The sequence below is a fragment of the Microchirus variegatus genome (assembly GCF_963457635.1).
Source record: "Microchirus variegatus genome assembly, chromosome: 14".
Taxonomy (NCBI): domain Eukaryota; kingdom Metazoa; phylum Chordata; class Actinopteri; order Pleuronectiformes; family Soleidae; genus Microchirus; species Microchirus variegatus.
The window spans coordinates 8,718,394-8,738,404 of record NC_139815.1 but is presented as its reverse complement, the minus strand read 5'-3'; the positions used below and the strand labels follow the sequence as shown (position 1 = coordinate 8,738,404).

At 38.4% G+C, this 20,011-nt stretch overlaps 1 protein-coding gene across 1 annotated transcript in view; it reads right to left on the bottom strand.

The window, feature by feature from the left end:
• Positions 1-20,011, bottom strand: part of luzp2 (leucine zipper protein 2) — a gene marked incomplete at its 5' end in the record, with an annotated part of 150,097 nt that overhangs the window by 63,363 nt on the left and 66,723 nt on the right. The window contains 3 exons of the mRNA XM_083901252.1: positions 4,675-4,737; positions 10,608-10,689; positions 13,809-13,879. Coding sequence (XP_083757378.1) covers positions 4,675-4,737; positions 10,608-10,689; positions 13,809-13,879 — 216 coding nt within the window. The remainder of the gene's footprint in view (positions 1-4,674; positions 4,738-10,607; positions 10,690-13,808; positions 13,880-20,011) is intronic.

Below are 20,011 nucleotides of genomic sequence, written 5' to 3'. Positions count from 1 at the left end.
TGTGTATTAAGCAGGAGATGGGAAATATAACATACAAAGTCAACTAGGACATGGTCGTCTTACCCCTGTCAGCTGTAATCAGCTGACAGCAACATGACCATAGTCTATTGATCACGTTCCACTCAGTCATGCATAGAGCTGGTACCAGGTACTATGTTTGTGGAAACTCAAGGTGGTGGAAACACCAATATGACATGTTCAGAAGTTGAATGCAATTGAGCTCACATTTGTATGGGGTTTTCCGACATTGTGCTCCCTGTTTGGCTTAGCGTGCGGCTTGACCAATACAGGGAACATTTTAAGACCAGAGCCATCACCGTCAAGTCTAATTGCATTTCGATTCGTCGCAATAAATGGTTCAATTAAGACGAGAGTGCCCCTGACTGAAGTAACTTGATCCCCATTGATCCCCATAAGAAACATTCAGAAACAGAAGGAAATTTGTAAGTGACACATAACTCTCCTCTAATCCCTTGTATAATTTTGCCATGCTTCCATGGTACAGTTCGATAATGTCATTTGTGGTGCTGGTAAAAAAAGAAAAAAAACAAAAAACGATATGAGTGTTTTCATTTAATGTCACATGGGCCACATCAGATATCTATATTTTTATTTACAACCACATACTGAAGTATCGCCGCAGACCTGAACGGATTGGATAAGAGGTTACATAAATATATGGATATACATAAATAAGCATATATGTGTGTGTATATATATATATATATGTACAGTATATATCCTATTAATCTGAACATAGCCTAAAAGCACAGGGATGTCAATTTTAATCATTCCTTCATTTATAATTCAGTTATCTCTAATCAGGTCAATAAGTTGGCACACCCCATCTTTTTTTTAAAAAGAAAAAAAGAATGATGATATGCTAATGTAGATGCTATGGTAATGAAGATCAGCAGGAAGCCTGGTATATAAAAACAACAACAACAACAACACAACTACTGTGTGTAACAAGTATTAAAGCAGAGACTTATCTAATGCCTCCTTGTTCGTATCTTAGTCCTTGTCCCTCTTCCAAATCAAGATGCTGTAGTGAAGGAATACTTAATCCCTAATTGTTCATTGCAAATCCTAATTATGGCCTTCTTTATGGGTCATTTAGTGAGTTAAACTGATCAGCTGCACCGTACTGCTAATACGGGCAACCTGCTGTGAAGATCACTTGATTGATGGAGTAAAGTATCTACATTTACCTCTGATTACCCTGAGCATTGTTAAGCAAGCATGAACAAATTTAATATGTGGCATTAACTGACATTCATTTAGAGTGGCACGGCGCTGTGGTGGTTAAAACGATTACCTCAGAGGGAAAAGGTTTAAAGTTTGAACCTCTGGGCCACATTGTCTCCGTCTTTCTTGCACATTACAAAGACATGCAGCTTAAGGAGCTCGAAGACTCTAAATTGCCCATGTGTGATTGCCTCTCACCTAATGTCCGCTGGGATTAGCTTCAGCCACTGTGACCCTCAAAGAACAAACGGTGTAGCTAATGGATAATGCATAATAGATGGAGATGTTCATTTAGATTTAATTGTCTGTGATATCATCTTAATGCATAAATCAACAAGAATATGTTTGGGTTGATCTACTGTGTTATCCTGCATCGTTTACTAAATGGATTTCCACCATGACTCCCATTTATATCATGGCACGTATGTCTGTTCACTGGAGAGTGAGATAATGATGACAACATACACACACACACGTCATTGTGTACAACAACACAACATTATGAGCACAAATCGTTTGGGACTTTCTTCATTATATCACTGAAATATGACCGCTTTGTGTTCAATAGTGACTGAAACATTCACTGTGGCACAATCACTAATAATTATTAATTTAAAGGTCCCAAATTATATCCTATTTCTCCAAGTTAACCTAGTTCCCTGGTGTCCTAATGAACATGTCTGTGACATGCTTTGGTCAAAATACCATAAGGATGAAGCACCACAGCAGTTCAATCACCCTGCCAAAACAGCCCTGTTCAGAACGCAGAAACTTAAGGGACAGGAAATGACATCAGCTACAGAGGCTACTGGGAGCTAACAGCAGTTAGCATTTGGAAAAGCGATCATTTGCAGGCTCTAGCAGGCACATTGCCGTCATATATAACATGTATCCACTGGACAGATAAATCATCTGAGGCTGGAAGTTTGTGTAGAACTCTGTGCTGCACTGTGGAGCCAAGAATAGAACTTTTCACAGACTTCCAGTTTTCGGAGACAACAATTCCAGGAATTTAGCACATTGTGACGTTCCAGTGAGCACCGAGGTCAACTTTGCGTGTTTCATCTCCTGTACTTAGACTGAGGACGATCACAAAAAGTCATCTTTTTTCACACTTTGGCGACTGATAGGGCCCCCAGAGTTCCAAATATAAGGATTTCAATGATTAAAAAGTTGATTTTACATAATATGGGACCTATAAGTAAAGCAAGGGCTACAACACCACATGCTCAAACTTTAGCCAATCTTTTTATCCCACTTTGTACGATGTGTGTGAACTAACACAGGGTTGCCGACGTTCTGATAAGTAAATAAGATCTTGTGGTTATTTGGTTGTCTGATTCACTGTGAGCCCTGTGTATCTTAGCAACTGAGACACAACGAGGTGCAAAGGTAATAATAATGTTGACTGGAGGATACTGCTCAGGCAGAAAAAAATATTTGGTTGATAGAAAGTTACATATATAGAAATACTATTGTAAAATATTGAAACCGCATCTTTTACTCAACTTTTAAAAGTCTCTCTGTCTTTATCGGTAACTAAAATATCCTCCTGTCTTGTGAAGGACATGTAAGAGCGGAATTACAGGATAAAAGTCCCACTTTTGTGAACATTGTGAAGTTTGAATGAAGCTTCTACATTAAAAGGACAGGGAACCAGTGAGTCGTAGACAATTGGTGCCATTTGAATTGTCTTTGAAAAAAGTTTTCAAAGACAACCCCTTGTTTTTATTTCGGAAACTATGAAATATTCAATGATTCGGAATAGACTGAATAATGTCCTAGTTGAGCTGAATGTTTTGAAGTTTGAAGAATGAAAAACAAAAAGTGCTTTACAAATAAAACATATGTGAAATACATATGAATACACTGAAATGTAAAATGTGGTGGAAATATTAAAGTCATCAATTACACTTGACACGATAACAAATTTAAATGGCTATTTCTGCTAAGTAAATCCCCTGCACAGCCTACATGTCTTACAAATTCAATAAAGCCTGAATTTTGTCAGGTTACATCTCGAGGATGTGTGCTCTCGCTAAATTGATGTCATTAAGTCATTGTTGGGTTCTTCATTTCAAGCACCTGATCATGTTAACGAAACTGTTTCTTCAAAATTGGCCTCAAATTAACTTGAACATCTGGCCAAAATCAGTTTTCCCTCTGAAGTGGTGAGTAATATAGCGCGGCAATTTCCAGTGTCTCTTCAGCATCATTTTTCATGATCTTGTGATGTAATTAAATAGCCTGCCTGCAGTTCAGAAAACATAAAAGCATTCACTGCAACTGGTGTGCCATTATCAAGCATGATGAGCCTGCTGTGTGAAAAACCTTTTACACTTAAAGTATAAACGCACAATCTGCTCTGAACATCTGGAAAATACAGTGTTGTGCTGGTTCTTTTATCTATATTTTTTATTATTATTTTAAGTTCATTAAATATTTATTAAATGTTTCTAAAAAAGATTTGATTTTATGCCTCATTCTTAGGAGTTTTATGTCATTAAGGTACCAGATGTCAACTAAATCCCCTTAAATGTTTCCCGACTTAAAACAATGCAGCCAAAATAATCAAAAAAACATGTATTTGCATATGAAGCGAGAAAGGAGCTTGCCAATATGAATCAGAATAGTCTAAATCAATTATGGGGCAAGCAGTTCTTGATAGTATATAATACGTCTCAGTAATGGTCTGCAGAAGTTTCGTATTGATGTTTTTCAGGTTTCAGAGCTAACACCAAAAATAACAATGGTATCATCCAACTGTGAAAGACTGAACGTGTCTAAAGACAGGCACCACCAATGTGGCAACTGTACGTTACCTTTAATGAGCCCATGTCAAAGCGAACAGGAGATAATGTGATGTCAGAACAGTTACAATGGTATTACCAGCAGAACCTTCTTTTCTTTTTCTTTTTTAGACGCCGTCTAAGGTGTCAACGGTAAATGTGAGCCTTTGTTGACAGTCCCTCCTAATCAAAGAGAGAGAAAAAAAAAACTTCTCCTCAAACGAACTATTTTGTTCTGATGTTTCGACACAGTGCCACAGGAAACTGACTGCAGTAGAAACTGTAGAGAGACTATACTCAGCCAACACAAGGCACAACAGTTTGATCACAATCAAGATCAAACACACAATCCAGTGACATATTATGCCGTGAGGAATGTGTCCACTTTTGAGTGAAAGCAACATGACCCACCAGCCCCAACTTGTCTCTGGACATTGTCAGAATACTTTAGTCCCAAAAAAAATGCTAAGATGAAATGTAAGTCTATATAAGAGTGGGTGTTTGATCTCATAAAAAAATATTCCCTCATGGTGACATACTGCAGTTCTGTGCGAGCAGAAACACTGAGATTTAATGAGGCTGAATCTTTTACGCCGTGTCACCTTGTGTGGCCTTAAATGATACGTCAGTGACTCACCTCTTGCTGTAGATCCTTGATGATTTTGGTTTTTTTCTCCATCTCCACTTTGAGAAACTTAATCTGAAGACAGAAACACAGAGACACTAAATCAACAGCCTCGCTCCGCCATTTTCCATTGAGTGAACATCGCTGATGAAGGTTACGGATGCTGCGCGTCATCGTTAAAGCGACGCATGTGAAATTAAACGCAGTGAATGAGGGCGGTTGTGACAATTAACAAAAGACAGGGCTGTTATCTGATGCACTGCCCTTCACTGGTAAAGGGCGTGACTTTGGTGGTATGAAAACACAACAGTACAGAGAACACCACTGAACTAATGAAAAAAACAACAACAAAAAGTACTACAGTACATCATGTACCTTTATATATATACACATATATATACATATATATACATACATATGTGTGTGTATTAATATATATATGTACTGTATGTGTGTGTGTATATATACATACATATATACAACACCACTGAGCTAATGAAAAAAAAAAACTACAGTACATAATCTTCCTTTATATATACAGTTCATATATATACACATATACACGTGTCTATAATCATGTGTATATATATATATATATATACACATATATACACACATACACATATAGATATTCGATACATATGGCAGTTTAGTATTGACCAGTATTGACTTGAACAGGAGTAAATTGTAAATTGTGTAAAAAAAATAAATAAAAAATGTTACCTTAAGCAAATATCATGCATCATAAACTAACAGAGGGAAGAAGTGATTGCTTGAATCTTATTGCTCTAAGGGGTTCATAGTCACAATTTCCCCCACATTCTGGCTAGTGCACCCGGGGGAGCTGTAAAGTAGATGGTACCAGTTGACTCACATCCTGAGACGGGGCATGGTAACAAAAAAAGGTCACTGCTGCAAAATATCACGGGAAAAATAAAATAATACATATACAGATAGAGAGAGAGAGAAATAAAAATAATACATGCTGGTAGAATTTAGTTGGGATCGATGCATGGACAATTAATGAATGCTTGAAATTGTGCCACAATAATCACTAAACACTGCTTTTGTAAAGTAGCAGAACCAGTGTTTTTGCATTTATTGCCTTTGATTTATTGTCTTTAATTTAACCAGTACGGCCAATGTTGGCAAGTTTAAATGCAGGCCGTATATATAGGCTCCTAACCTAAATGAACATGCTTCCTCATAAAGTGACAGCGGCTCAATGCAGTTGTGAAATTTTAAAGTGCGATTTTCATTTTCAGTTTGCCACCCATCAAAGCTTAAATACCTTTTTTAACCTTTGTCACATGTTGAATTTCTCTCGGGTCTTACAAAGTTAGTTTAGTGGAATGGCTGTCCAGAAATGTTTTATGTGAGGCGCTCTGATGCACTTTGTGTAGGAGTAAATGTTTCATTTATTCCTGCATGGAAGCAGGAAGCAGCACATAACTGAAGTCGCCTGATTCCAGAGCCCATATGCTTATCATGTCGGAGTGATTTCTTTGTCGCAGCCCCGTCATTATGAATATTAAACAGCCATTGCAGATGTCAAACTGCTGCCATCTATATGAAACAAAGAACACTGATAGGTTGAGTATTTGTCTTTTCTTTCTTTTGTTGTTTCTTAAATGCTGCTTGTCCTTGAGAGAGGTCATCGAGATAGTCCAGGGAACAGAGACGGAAACGAGGAAAAGATTCATGGGGCTTGTGACCTAATACCTGCTATACACCCCAGGGAACAGAAAGCTAAGCTTCACCAGTGGACTCACATCCCTTAGCATGGCATGATAACATCAAGGTTCATGTTTCAGTCACAGTCACTGCTGCGGGGAATGATTTAAGAAAAAAAAAAAAGGGGGAAGGAAAGGAAAAGAAAAATAACACATCTTGGTAAAGCATTTGCTTTTCTATTTCACAGTTCACATTCATATTTTAAAAACAAAATACAACATACTGACTCACTGTTGACAAATCATTTATCAAACAACACAAATTATATTCTAACATTCTAATTTGCCGTCAAAATTGAAGGTTTAATACAAGTCATTCTGAGAAGGATATCTAGCACACAGTGGTGACCAACTACCTGGCCAACAGTATTGTGTTGCCATGAGCTGCTTAACCACTGAGAGTAGCTACAGAAAACATTCTAAATTTAAGTCAGTACTCTGACTCAAGATTCTGCTCCTAAGGTGAAGTTGTGGAAGACAGTTTCACCTCACAGGTCATCCACCATGGCACGAAGAGTACAACTACTTCACATAATGCTTCCCTTCAAAATCAGAAGATGTCCAGCAGTGAACATCAGCTCAGAACGGGCAGAAACCTGTGGGACCCAGGTACAAGAATCTACTGTATGGATCTGGCCAGAAGTGGTCTTCATGGGGAAATTATGGTCAGAGAGCCATACCTCCAACGTGGTAAATATAAGAACTGGCAGCATGGCACTGAATGTGAAATATCTGACTGTAGCAGAAGGCACAATGAAGAGTTGGAGATTGGTACAATAATGAATGACAGTGAAGCATGGTGGAGGTTCCTTGTTCCAGTTTAGGGCTGCCATTTCTGCAAATGGATGGTTTGGGATTTGGTCAGGATTAATGGTGTCATTAATGCAGAGGAAATACAAGGAGATGCGTATCCCACCATGAAATATAATCAGGGAAGCGTCTGATTGGCAACAAACAGTAGCAGGACAACAACCCTACTACCACTTTATCCTCCATATGAGGGTCATGGGGGGTGCTGTGTCAATCTCAGCTGGGCAATAGGAGGGGTAGACCCTGGACAGTTTGCCAGTCCATCACAGGAGACCAACCATTCAGTCACACTTCCACACCTATGGTCAATTGATAGTGTCCAATTTACCTAATCACCATATTGCATATTGCACACACACACAGGGAGAACATGCAAACTCCATGCAGAAAGGTCCTTGTTCCAACTGGGGCTCGAGCCCCGGGTCTTCTTGTTGCAAAGGCAAGAGCGTTAACCACTACATCAACCGTGTGGCTCACAGCCAATGTCATTAAGAACTGTTGGCAGTATAAAGAAGAACCAGAAGTGATGATCCTGGAAGTGATGGTATGGCAGAGCCAACATCATGATGTCAACATCATCGAGTCGGATTACATGAAGAAAAGCGATTAAGGATTTAAGCCAGCCTTCATCCACATACGATCTGTGGTTAGTTCTCCAAGATGTTTGGAACAGTCTACCTGTGAAGTTCCAAGAAGTGATGCTCTTTTGAATGGAAAGGGTGATTTGCATTTTTCCCCCGTTGGCTCACTATGCATTTTTTTTAAAAATGTAATGGAGCAAATGCAATAAGAGTCCAACAAAAAAGTTGCACACACATAAAATGCACTCTCACACCTTAATACCGTAACACAAAGTTAATACAGTAAGATACAGATTGTTTGGATTATTTTTTCCTTGTATGAAGTGCATGTTTTCTGCTTTGTTTCATCCACTTATCCGTCATGAATTATTTAATTTTCTCAAGCAAGGTGCCCTTATTTTTACAAGTCTTGTTCTCTGACTCTGAACTGTACATGGACGTGGCTTCAAAAGCAGACGCAGCATTTCAGGACTCGTGCTGAACGTGTGCATTTGCATGGTGCAGAGGTGTTCTTTGCAATCTTGAATTCCAGCCGTTGTAAATTCCATTTAACGGTTCATAAATGTCAAACTCGAACCATGAAAGCCAGCGACTGGGATTTGTCATTGGTCTGACATAAATGAGAAGAATGTCACTCTTGTTGCTGGTGTTTTACTCACAGGGAGCAGACGACTTGACTGTTGATTGTAATGCCACAGTGCACATTGACCCTACAGAGAGATTTTTTTTTTTTTGCATTTTCATTAGTGCCCATGAGGCACTTCTATAGATATGTGGTCACATGTGAGCATCTGTGTGTTTATATATATATATATATATACATATATTAGGGCTGTCAAAAGATTAACATTTTTAATCATTTTAATCACAGGGTAGCTGTGGATTAATCACCATTAATCACCATTAAGTACCATTCGTTAATATGCCAAAACAATTCTAATTTTCTCTTTATATTGTTGTAGGAACGGAGAGATAAATAAAGTATGTGAAAATATAAATGTAAAGAACAATAAAATACTGTAAATAACTTGTAAAAACCTATACAAACTTAGTAAAAAATAAACATTACATTGTAAAAAACCCACATTATAAGACAATATAAATAAATAGAAAAAATAAAATGCTGTAAATAACTTTGAAATAAAAACTATACATTGCACTGTAAATAACTCACATTATAAACAAAATATAAAGTATAGAAGTTAAATTGTTTTCTTACTAAACCCACAGCAGGAAATTCCTCATCAGCACTTTGAAGCACTGCTTCTACTAGTTAGCGTTAGCGTCAGCTAGCATTCTGACGCTAATGTTAGCTGCTGTCTGTGTCCCCATTAGTTAGACAGTAACTGTTAATGTTATGATTATATCATTATCTGCGCCAGTAGCGCCACTTACAACTGTGTGTCTTTCTTTCTTTTTTCTTCATCCTCTTTTTTTCTTCCTCTTCTAACTTCCTGATTGATAACTCCTCTTCATTTTCCTTCAGCTTCACACAGGTTAACGTGAGGAGAGGTGGGGCCCTTTAGGGAGGTTTCCTACTGAGATTTCATTGCAAATCAACGCTTGTTGTTTAAGGGGGACGGGGATGCAGCTGCTCACTGATGCATTTAGGCTCCGAGTGTCGGGAGCCCCCCTATCGGCTCGGGGCCCCAAGCAGTTGCCCGCCGCCTTGCCTGCTCATAAACTGCACGTCTACCCGTATCGCGATGAAAGTGATCAAGTGCGTTAAAAAAAATGAATGCGTTAATTCCACAAATTAATCATCCTGCGTTAACGCGTTAATTTTGACAGCCCTAATATATATATATGTATACATATATACATATATATATATATATGTATATATACATACATACATATACACCTGTATAACCCTCTTATGACCATTAACATAATCAGGCTGCTTGGATTTATACTGATTTTATGGCTGTAGTATTGTTAAATAATCTTCAGTGAGTGCGTGCTTCTGCTCCTTTCTGCTCCTTTTTCCAAGATAACGTTCACTTTTGCTATCTGGCAGTTATTCAACCATTTGGGAATACAGTACCGAGAAGCTGATGTCACAAGCATGTAACGCGCCGGTGAACCTCGTCTGTGACCGAACGGTCATTCCGCGGAAGCCCTGAGGACTACCGTAATGACAAGTATATGGGTACAAAGCTCTCTTTTCTCTGCTTTCCCATATCCATCCATCTGTCTTCTACCACTTTATCCTCCACATGAGGGTCATGTGGGGAGCTGTGCCAGTCTCAGCTGACATAGGGCGAAAATGTGGGGTCACACTATGGACAGATCGCCAATCCATAGTTTTTCAATTTGCAAGATGTCACAAAAGGTCTCGGAGTTATGGTACTTACAAGTATGCATGCATTAAAATGTATATCTTTGAATTTTGGACAATTAATCAAACCACAACAGAAATATCACAACATAGCCCTGGGTATTTCCTACTATGTTCTGTTCAATGAAAAAAACAAACAAAAAAAAAAAAACAATCATGAATTGTAGCTTTAATGGGTTGAGGTGGTGCATATATTTTACTGTAGATGGAAAGATGAACATGTAGGTGAATGGATTCATCTTAATAGTGCATGTTCTGGTTATAATGCCTCTGTCAGATCATTTTCATTTTTAAGCCATTGTTGGGTGGAATCAAAGTGGAGTCTTTGTATTTCGGAGAGTTTCAATTAAGTGGTGTGGCAGCAAGGCGAGAGAGGTAGCTGCTGTGTAATGAGTGCGGATCACTGGGGGCCCTGTGTGACAGGTGACGGGGCTGGTTAGAAGAGACCAGATGCTGATGGTCAGGTCAGCTCTGTCTTACCGTGGCCTGCTGCTTCTCCGCTCTCTCATTTGCCTCATCCAGCTGCTTCTGCAAGGCTGCCTGGAGGGACTTCATCTCCTCTCTGTCAAGTGAGAGGGAAGTGAGAAACAGTCTGTTAGCACGTCCTCCACACACTCTCAGAGCCCTCCACTGCTGTGCCACAATGGCTTTCTTAAATATGTCCAAAGCCATTTTACAAAGAACCCAAAATGAGTCAAGCAATTTACAGTCTGTTGCCTTCAGTTAACCTCTGTTGAAAGAAGGGGAGAAAAAAATATATGTATATACATATACGTGTGTATATATATATATACATTTATACACACATATACACATATATGTATATATATATATATATATATATACACACACATATACATATACATATACACACATATACACACGTGTGTGTCCGTGTGCGTGCGTGTAATTCCTTTGGATAAGACACAGATTATGAGCATTAAGTTATTTTTATTAGTCGAGTACAACAAAGCTGTGTGAATAAATTGTATTAAATTATGCGCGAGAGAGAAACCGTTCATTTCGACGTACAGATATACAAAGATATGCCATGTTGCCAAGTTCCACCAATTCACGAATCAGGAAGCATCGATTTCATTTATGAAAACCTCTTTGACAGGAATGATTGGCGTCACTGTTCCATAATGAATGAGTGCAACAATGTTGATGATGGCATTTTATTAACTACACAATTAGTGATTGGACAAGGAGGCATTTGTTAAACATGTGTCAAGCTCACTGACGCAAGTGCTGTAAATCGCTTTTTATTAAACTGTTCAAGCGTCACTAACACTTTCACACATTTCACAATGTACTTTTTTTGGCACCCTGTTTTTTTTTCCCCCTGAGTTTTTCCTTGTGATGTGGAACAAGTTATGTTATTACATCAATCAAGACAAGGAGCACATAAAAAGGAAAGGGCTTCTTGACTCTAGGTCAACAAGGAGAGGCTAATTAATTCATAGTTTTGTTTTATTAATAATGCAACATTTGAAACACTCAACAAAGATTTATGTACACTGTATGGCAACTAGTGCTGCATTCTATATCTGATAAACACACGTGTGAATGCATATGCAATGTGCATTTGGTGCTATTTGATGCTCCTGAAAACAGATAGCAGCAGTAGAACTTGCAGTAATGAAGTCACAAAGACAGCCCGGTAAATTGAGTCTGATAACTGTTATTTCAAGCATGGCTGAATGTTCTGAAGCATACGACGTGACTGTCATATCATTTGCACATCAGTGTCATGTCATTTTGCACATTGTTGGTCATATTTGCACAACATTATTCATATTGCCTGCTCCATTTTTATGTTTATCTTTATTGTCTTGTCAGATTTGTATTATGTATTATTGTTTCACTATTTTATAATTATTATGTTTATATATATATATATACATACATACATATACATATATATATATTTTTATATACACATATATATACATACATACATATATATATATATATTTATTATACATACATACATATATATATATACATACATATATATACATATAGTCACCAATTTAGTTTCATTCGCATGTCAGTGTAGACTGGAATGACATTAAAACTCTTTGAATACTTCGACTGTAGCTGATCAGTGGTATACACTCAAGCAAGGTACTAAAACATGAAAAAAAACCCAAAGAAAAACAGTATATACATTTCCTTCAAATGCTAGTGTTTGGCAAACATTTTTCTTCCAGTGATCAGCCAACCACCAATGTTTTGGCATTTCATTTATATTCCCATCCTCTGCTTCCATGGCTTGGAAACATTTTTGTACAAACAAGATCATAACTGCCCAGACTGTCAAAAAAGGGGACAGTGTATATGAGATTGACATACCTTGTAGGCACAGAACAGTGAGCAGATGACAAGTGAGCACAGATAAGTTGACAGTATGTTAAATCACAGCTGAATTCATTTTTTTTCTCCCCATATGGAAACTTTGAAGTCGCACAGTAATGCTCTCTGCCTGCTGCGCTGGAAAACATGTTGGCAGCATTATATGGTTTGTTGGAAACTTCTTTTCTGACGGCAATCAAATCACTGTTAAGAGTTGTCAGAAATAAACAAATGGCAATGAATCACCTGTCTGTGTCAGCCATGATGGAGGCAGCTGGTAATCAGACTTGGCAGATGTGGAACTGCAGAGGGGGATTAATAACACTTTGAGAAAGATTGGGGCTCACAAATGCTAGGTAGGCATACTGAGCCAAAGTGCTGCTTTATGGTTTTAAGCTTGATGACATGTGAGAACTGCCATGGACTAGAGATACGCTATTGATTGGCAATCCAGATACTGCTCACGGGAGGGTGGACTTCATTCAGGCTGACATTTCATGGAGCACAGAGGCCACAAAATGACTACTAATCATCAACAGTCTCATTACACACAGCATTAATCAGGCGATCGTAACTGGTAAAGCACTTTGGGTAAACATTTTTGCAGTTCGCTTGCAGAAAGAAAAAGTGATTTGCAAATGCTTAATGTGATTTTTCACAAAACAGAGGCAGGCACAGGGTTTCTGACCAGAGTCTGCTTTGTATTTATCCGCCTCCGTGTGCCGTGTAGAAACTAACGGAGCAACATTTGAGAACAACCAGCATCAATTATGTCCAACGGGTATTTAGTGAAATGTGATGGAAACCTATTTTGTCAATCAGCTTCTGACTGTGAGTGCCAAAAAGAACATTGTATTTTCTGTTAAAAGCTAAAGTTTTTCATTACAGAATAATTGTGTTCTCTCTTGGAAGGTTGAAGTGATCATCCATAATCCAGATTTATGAAAGTCGTATCGACATATCCTTCAGCATATTTACAATTTCATCTTTGGCAATGTTTTTTTTTTATAATAACAAAATGCGCCTTGGGGATTGTAGGTTAAATTTCTGTGTATCTGGGATTTTACCTTTGATATTTTATAAAAATGTTTTCCATCAAAAAGGTGGCTCATATTTTGAACTGCTGATTGAACCACTTTCATGGCCACAGAAAGCCACAAATCAGAGTAATACAAGCACATTTCAAAAAGGATCACATATGATAGGATGCTAATATTGGACTACACTGATGTCAAATTTTAGATTATGATATTCAGAAAAGACAACATGGCATTTCGTGAGTAGCACCATGCAGTCGTGTTGATAACTCATATCTTACTTTACCTCTGTTTGTGACTCAGCTCCAGGATCCTCTGCATGTCCGTCTTGGCCACCGACTCATCTTTTCTCAGTGACTGAAAGAGGACAGAGGACACTCTTAAATACATAGTTTTGCATATCACATGACAGACTACAAAAGGAGAATTTGCTTTTTGAAGACAATTGAAATTAAAGTGACAAAATATCCTCAGGATTAGAGGTTGCAAGTTGAAGAGGAGTCTTAGGCCGAGGTCACTCTGGATGTTTGTGTATTGTGTGACTGCGGCTTCACTGATCTGCTGACTTGTGCACATCTGTTGTTTCCACTTACACTGCAAAGCTGCTGCTACGTTTTATAACGGTTTTAATCATAGACTGTATATAGCAATGGACGTAGCCTACCGGTTTGTGAAGCCTAGGAAGGAAGATGGAAGTAGCAATAATGGTGCGTTCAAGAGGCCATCCAAACCAGTTGGACGTGGAATTTATCCTACCTCCAACTACAAAAAGTGCACCTGTCGAAGTGGGACCTCCTACCAGTGAAGTCGGGGCTGATCGACCTACCCCCACTTCACCAAATTAAGTCGGAGAATAATGGCGGCACACATGGAGTCACATAAATAGGCTATAAACTTTACTTTTCTGTGTGTAGAGTTGTTTTAGACACAGCAATTTTATCACAACTTGTTTTTCATGTTATGGCGTGAAATTATGTTGTTATTGTTATCCGTTAGCATGAAGATATGTGGGCCTACGGTAAAAATAGACTCAAGGTGTTACATATCGATATGTATCACTTTAATATAATACAGCTCGCTTGTGTATGTAAGTAGACTGAATTGCTGAGAGTCAAAATGCCTCTTCAAACATAAAGCGAAAGCACAGCGATCATCCATGTTTTTCGACATCAATTGCCTGGAACGCTTTGAAGTAGGAGCTAGTACAATTCAGGTAGGATAATTCCCACATCCCATTTGTTTGGATGGGCTCTGGAATGCAGGGTTAGGCTCTAGACTACAAAGCAAGGCACATACAAAGTGAAGACCAGTGTGATTGGCAGCTGGTATTGTCCATTGGGTGCCTGGTTGCAGGGGGACTTCTGTGAATTTCAAAAATGGACACATGCCAGTCAAAATCACTAAGGCTTCGCAACAGACATTTTACAAAATGGAATATTCTGTGCACTTGTTATATACAGTCTATCGTTATAACTCTGCAGTGTGTGCATCTGTCATTCTTGCAAATAGTTCACAATTAATACAATCTAATGGATCCAGGAAAGCAAAATGTTTTTTGGCCAAGAGTGCTTTTACGTCGAAACTGGTTCAGGATGTGGCTCGTTTCAATAACAGGCAAGGTCCGTTCCTAAAGGGAGCAGCACGACTCACTCGCATGAAACGTGTCTGAGACGTGTCTCATGTGGCCAGTGTGGCTGCGCTAATCTATGAACAAGTGAGATATCCCACGACACACGAGGAGCTGCAAGTGCATCCCAGTTTGGCATTTAGGACACATTTAAAGACTAAATGTAGAATAACAAAAAGGTAGCACATCAACATCATGCAGCAGAGAAACGTTGTTGATGCCCCCAAAAAACTCACATTTAAGTGGAAACATTTGAGTGGTGGAACATTTGAATTTCTTCTAAAACTCTTAATGAGGATACAGTAAGGCGCACAGATTGGGTTCCACTGGCACCTGCCTGATGGGTAATTATGTCTCTGATTGCCCTACAAGTCCTCCAAGATATTTTTTTTTTATCTGTTATGAGCCGAGCACAAATTTCCTGACAGAAAATGTGGACTCAAAGGGGGGAAAGATAGCTTCTCTTTAAATTGTGCTTGAAGCTGATATCCGTGGCAGTTAACACCACATTTCCATAAAGCCCGTTTCCCCCTGTCACCTGGAGATATTTCTACTCCTCCTCCCCAGCCTCTGTTTCCAATTCATGCTCATTTATGTTAAAGAGGAGAAAGAATGGGAGTCAAGAGCCTGCTTTGTTTGTACATTAAATTCACGTAATCTATTGCATAAATAAAACTCTGCAGTTAGAACAATACACAGCATTGTATACCATTAGCAGAAATACATCGGTGCTTGCATTGTCTCTTTAATTATGTCCCCATAAATTCATTATTTTCTAATGGCCTCATTCTTTACACCTCCTGTCAGCATTGTTCACAAAAAAGGGTGATAAAAGGTCAGACCACAAAGTTTTAAAAGCCTTGTTTTGTCACAAAAAACAGGCTTACAGTCACAAAAGGTTTACAGATTACAGTTTGATGTGAATATGCCATAATTATGCAGTATTGTCAGAACAGACAATGAACTGCTAAGTAGAAAATATCAACTGCCATCGCTATCACAGGACGGTCACACAGGTTTCAGTGTTTTCAAACAGATACTAAATGCTAATCAGTCATGTGATCACTGACCTTTAGAGCAGTTTTCCCAACATATTAACTGTTTACAACTGCACCAGACATTTTGCTGCTAAATTAATTAGTTGTACTGCGCTGTATCTGTTTTAATTATGCGATAAGTGTTGAGGCGGATTGTGTGTGGAGATCGTCAGTATAAAAAATATGTCAGATTTTGAGTACAGATTTTTCTGTGTGACTTTATTTTCCAATGCGTGAATTACTGTGTATCATAAAAGAAAATGTAATATTTCACACCAAATGTGGCCCAGTGTTACTCATAATCAAGTAAATGTCTCTGTGGCGACATGTTTAAGCAAATATGGGGCCCAATTTATGGATTATACATAAGTCACTGTCCTTCACATACCATATATGCCACTGTGATATAATTACATCACTGCTTTCATACAAAAATGTTTTCAAGGAACTTGTATTGCTATAAAAAATACTGATGAATCCCCTCAGGTTACATTTTAATAACTATTTCTTTTCATGTAATAATAACAATAAATACACTAGAAAAGCACTCGGAGAACCATAGAAGTAGAACCATATAAGGTTCTTTGGCTTGTCCCCATAGGAGAACCCTTTTTGGCAAAAAGGTTCCACCTGGAACCCTTTTGGAAGGTTCCACCAAGAACCCTTTTAAAATCCTTTATTCTAGAAAGGGGTTTTATAGGTTTCTCTGGATCAAAATGGTTCTTACTGGAACTATTAGTGTTACCAAGAACCCTTGAAAAACCCTTTCTTCAGGAAAGGGTTTTTCAGAAGCAAATGGTTCCAGGTAGAACCTCAGAACCCTTTTGGAACCCTTATTTCTAAGAGACATCAAGTGTTGTAACCAGTGAAAGCATCTACGGATCACGGCCATAATCACTTTTTCGTGGTCCCATTGCAGACATTTCCTGAAATTTTCATCCAAATCCATCCGTGACTTTTTGAGTTATGTCGCTAACTAACAGACAGAAAGATAAAAACTCCAGCGAAAACATATATCTCATTGGCGGAGGTCAATAAATGTGATCCAAACAGTTGCCAGTGGCCACAGTCAGATGTAGAAAAAACAAACTCATATCTGTACACTGCTTTGCAAGATTTCAACCAGGAGCCACTGACCAGAATTAATTCCCCATCACACAAAGTTCTGTTATTAGGGTTGCTGCCCTGCACCTACAGGGCAACTCATTAAAACCATGAACACTGGCTCCATCAAATCTTCCCAGAAAATACTAAATGCTCTCTCTTGTTCCCTTTTAAATGTTGATGATTTTTATGTAGATGATGTTTCCTCCCTGAAGAGCAGATTTTTTTGTTCCACAGCACATAATATTCTGAATTTTAAGGAACCTCGACCCTGGCCTTTGTGCTGACGCAGGGCTCAGGGCAACAACAGATGCCAACATCACTAGCCTGCGGTGAAGACACATCAAAGCCTTTTCCGGGGCATGACGGTAGCCGGAGAACATGAGCTGTTTCCAGACACAAGTGCAGAAAAAAACCCAAAACAATTTGTGTCATCATTTTGTTTGATTATTGGATTTTTGACAATATTATATTTGTCTCTATGATGGGGACATGTTTTGCAAGATCATTGTTATGCACAATATTGCAATGGAAAACACACTAAATGATTCAAATAGCGAGAAGTATAATTGAGTTTCTGTTCATTTTGTGTCATTGCTAGAAAAGGATAATGAAGCTGACCTGACTTGTGACTTGTGGGAAGGGATGCGAGTCTGGCACTGAGATAATTGTGTTGTGTGAAATGTTCAGAATTACAATATATCCAGAACAAATAATACATAGCTTGATAAAATGCCTGAGACTCATAGCTGGCAGAGCAAATAACTACCTACCTCACAAGTGATAACAATCGTCATCACCATCCATCTAAAAAAAAACATTTCATTCATATTTTATGGAAAATCAGTGAGTCAGTGACAGTGAGTTAAAGATTCCAGGCCAAATGTATTGATTTTTCCAAACCTTCCTGCATTCGTTATGCATATAGAGAACACTTTAGGGTGATTGAAAACATATCTTTGAATTATGTTGCATCTATTTATATTTAATACAAACAAAAAAAAAACAAGAAACAAACAAACACTGCCGAACAGAGCCAATTTTTTGTCTTTGGTTTAATTAGATCTATGACATTTCCTTGCAGAATAATTGTGTGGCATTAACGAATGAGGGATACAAAAAAAGTGGGGTTTATTAAAACTTGGCGCTAGTTTCTGTAGCTCAGGAATCGGTTATAAGAACCCTGTTTTCTCCAAGGCGACATAACTGAAAATGGACCCAGAGGGACAGGAAGCAGTGGTGGTCAGAGCCGCTTACTGGTTGTAAAGAAGCTGACAACACTGCACTTAAACAGAAAGTGAGTGTGTCCCTGACGGTGCCAAGTCCCTTCACTGCACTGTGAGTGTACCATAGGAAGTTGAACTAGCAAGCTGAGGGCTGCTCTGCGAAGCGTGTTCAAGTCAGGGTTTCTGTGTGTGAGCTGGTTTGACAGAAGATAAAGCCTCCATAAGAGAAGTTGCATGTCAAACCAGATTTTTCATAATATATTTTCATCAGGCTCTGTGCGTAATCCCATAAAATGGGTGGTCGATGTGCCGTTTGACTCCTTTTCCACACAAAATGGACTGATTGTAGTCCAGTCAGGAGTTATCTTTCATCAGGGAACTACTGAAGAAAACTATGACCTGGATGACTGAGAACCTTCACCGACAAGTTTTAGTTCGTTTTAATAATTAATTAATTAAGTGGTTAATTAATCGTTTGGTCCATAAAATGTCCAAAAATGTTAAAAAACATTGAAAATGTTGTTAAAATGACGATGTTCTCCAATGTCTTGTCTAAATGATTCAGTTTTAGTGATTTCTTTGTTATGCAACGAAACAAAGAAAAAAAAAATCACATTTAAGAAGCTAAAACAATCATACGTCTTGTTTTAATAATGAAAAAAGCTTCTAACCGATTAATCGATTATCAAAATTAGTAAACGATTAGTGCTGGGCACTAGGTTAACGCATGATGCGTTTCCATGACGACTGGAAAAGACGCACGTGACGTCATGTTTACGTGCCGGACACCGGAGTCCAGGCATCGTTTACCAGTTAGCTCCGTTAGCTGCATTGGCTCGTTTGGCGCCGTTAGCGCGCGCCTACAGTCGAACTGGAGCGGACTGTTTTTTAAACAAAAAGAGCAGCGCTACAAATAACCAGCGTACCTGTGTACTGTGTATGTGTACCTCTGTTTTTAAAGTTTAGTGTTACTTTAGAGACTCATTTTAACAATCCGGAGTCACGTAAACATGACGTAGCGTGCATCTTTTTTCCGGTCAGTCGTCCACGCTGCGCGTTAACACTGACGCCTTTAACGCGCCCAGCACAGATGCATACATTACAGCCAAAAGCAAATGCATAAATATTACAGCAAAAAAGCAACTCTGTTGCTGCAAATAAAGCAATATAGCCAATATAAAGAGTGTGTTATTTGACTAATGACTAATATTGTATGGAGCTCTGAGACTTTAAACTTTGATACAACAGATTTACATGATATAATGACGAACAGACGCTTTACTTTTTTAGTGTATGAGGCGACTGAATTGTATTATTTAGGGCTCACTAAGACCACATACAACACCAGTAGATCACTGTGAAAAGCGATATTTTAATGTCAGAAACAACAGATGAACCATCATATTTTAATCTTTCTTTTCTCTGCTTCAGTGAAGCTCTCTGTAATTGCCCTTTTTATTAGGCTAAAATGTGTTTTTTTCTGCATACTTGCTAA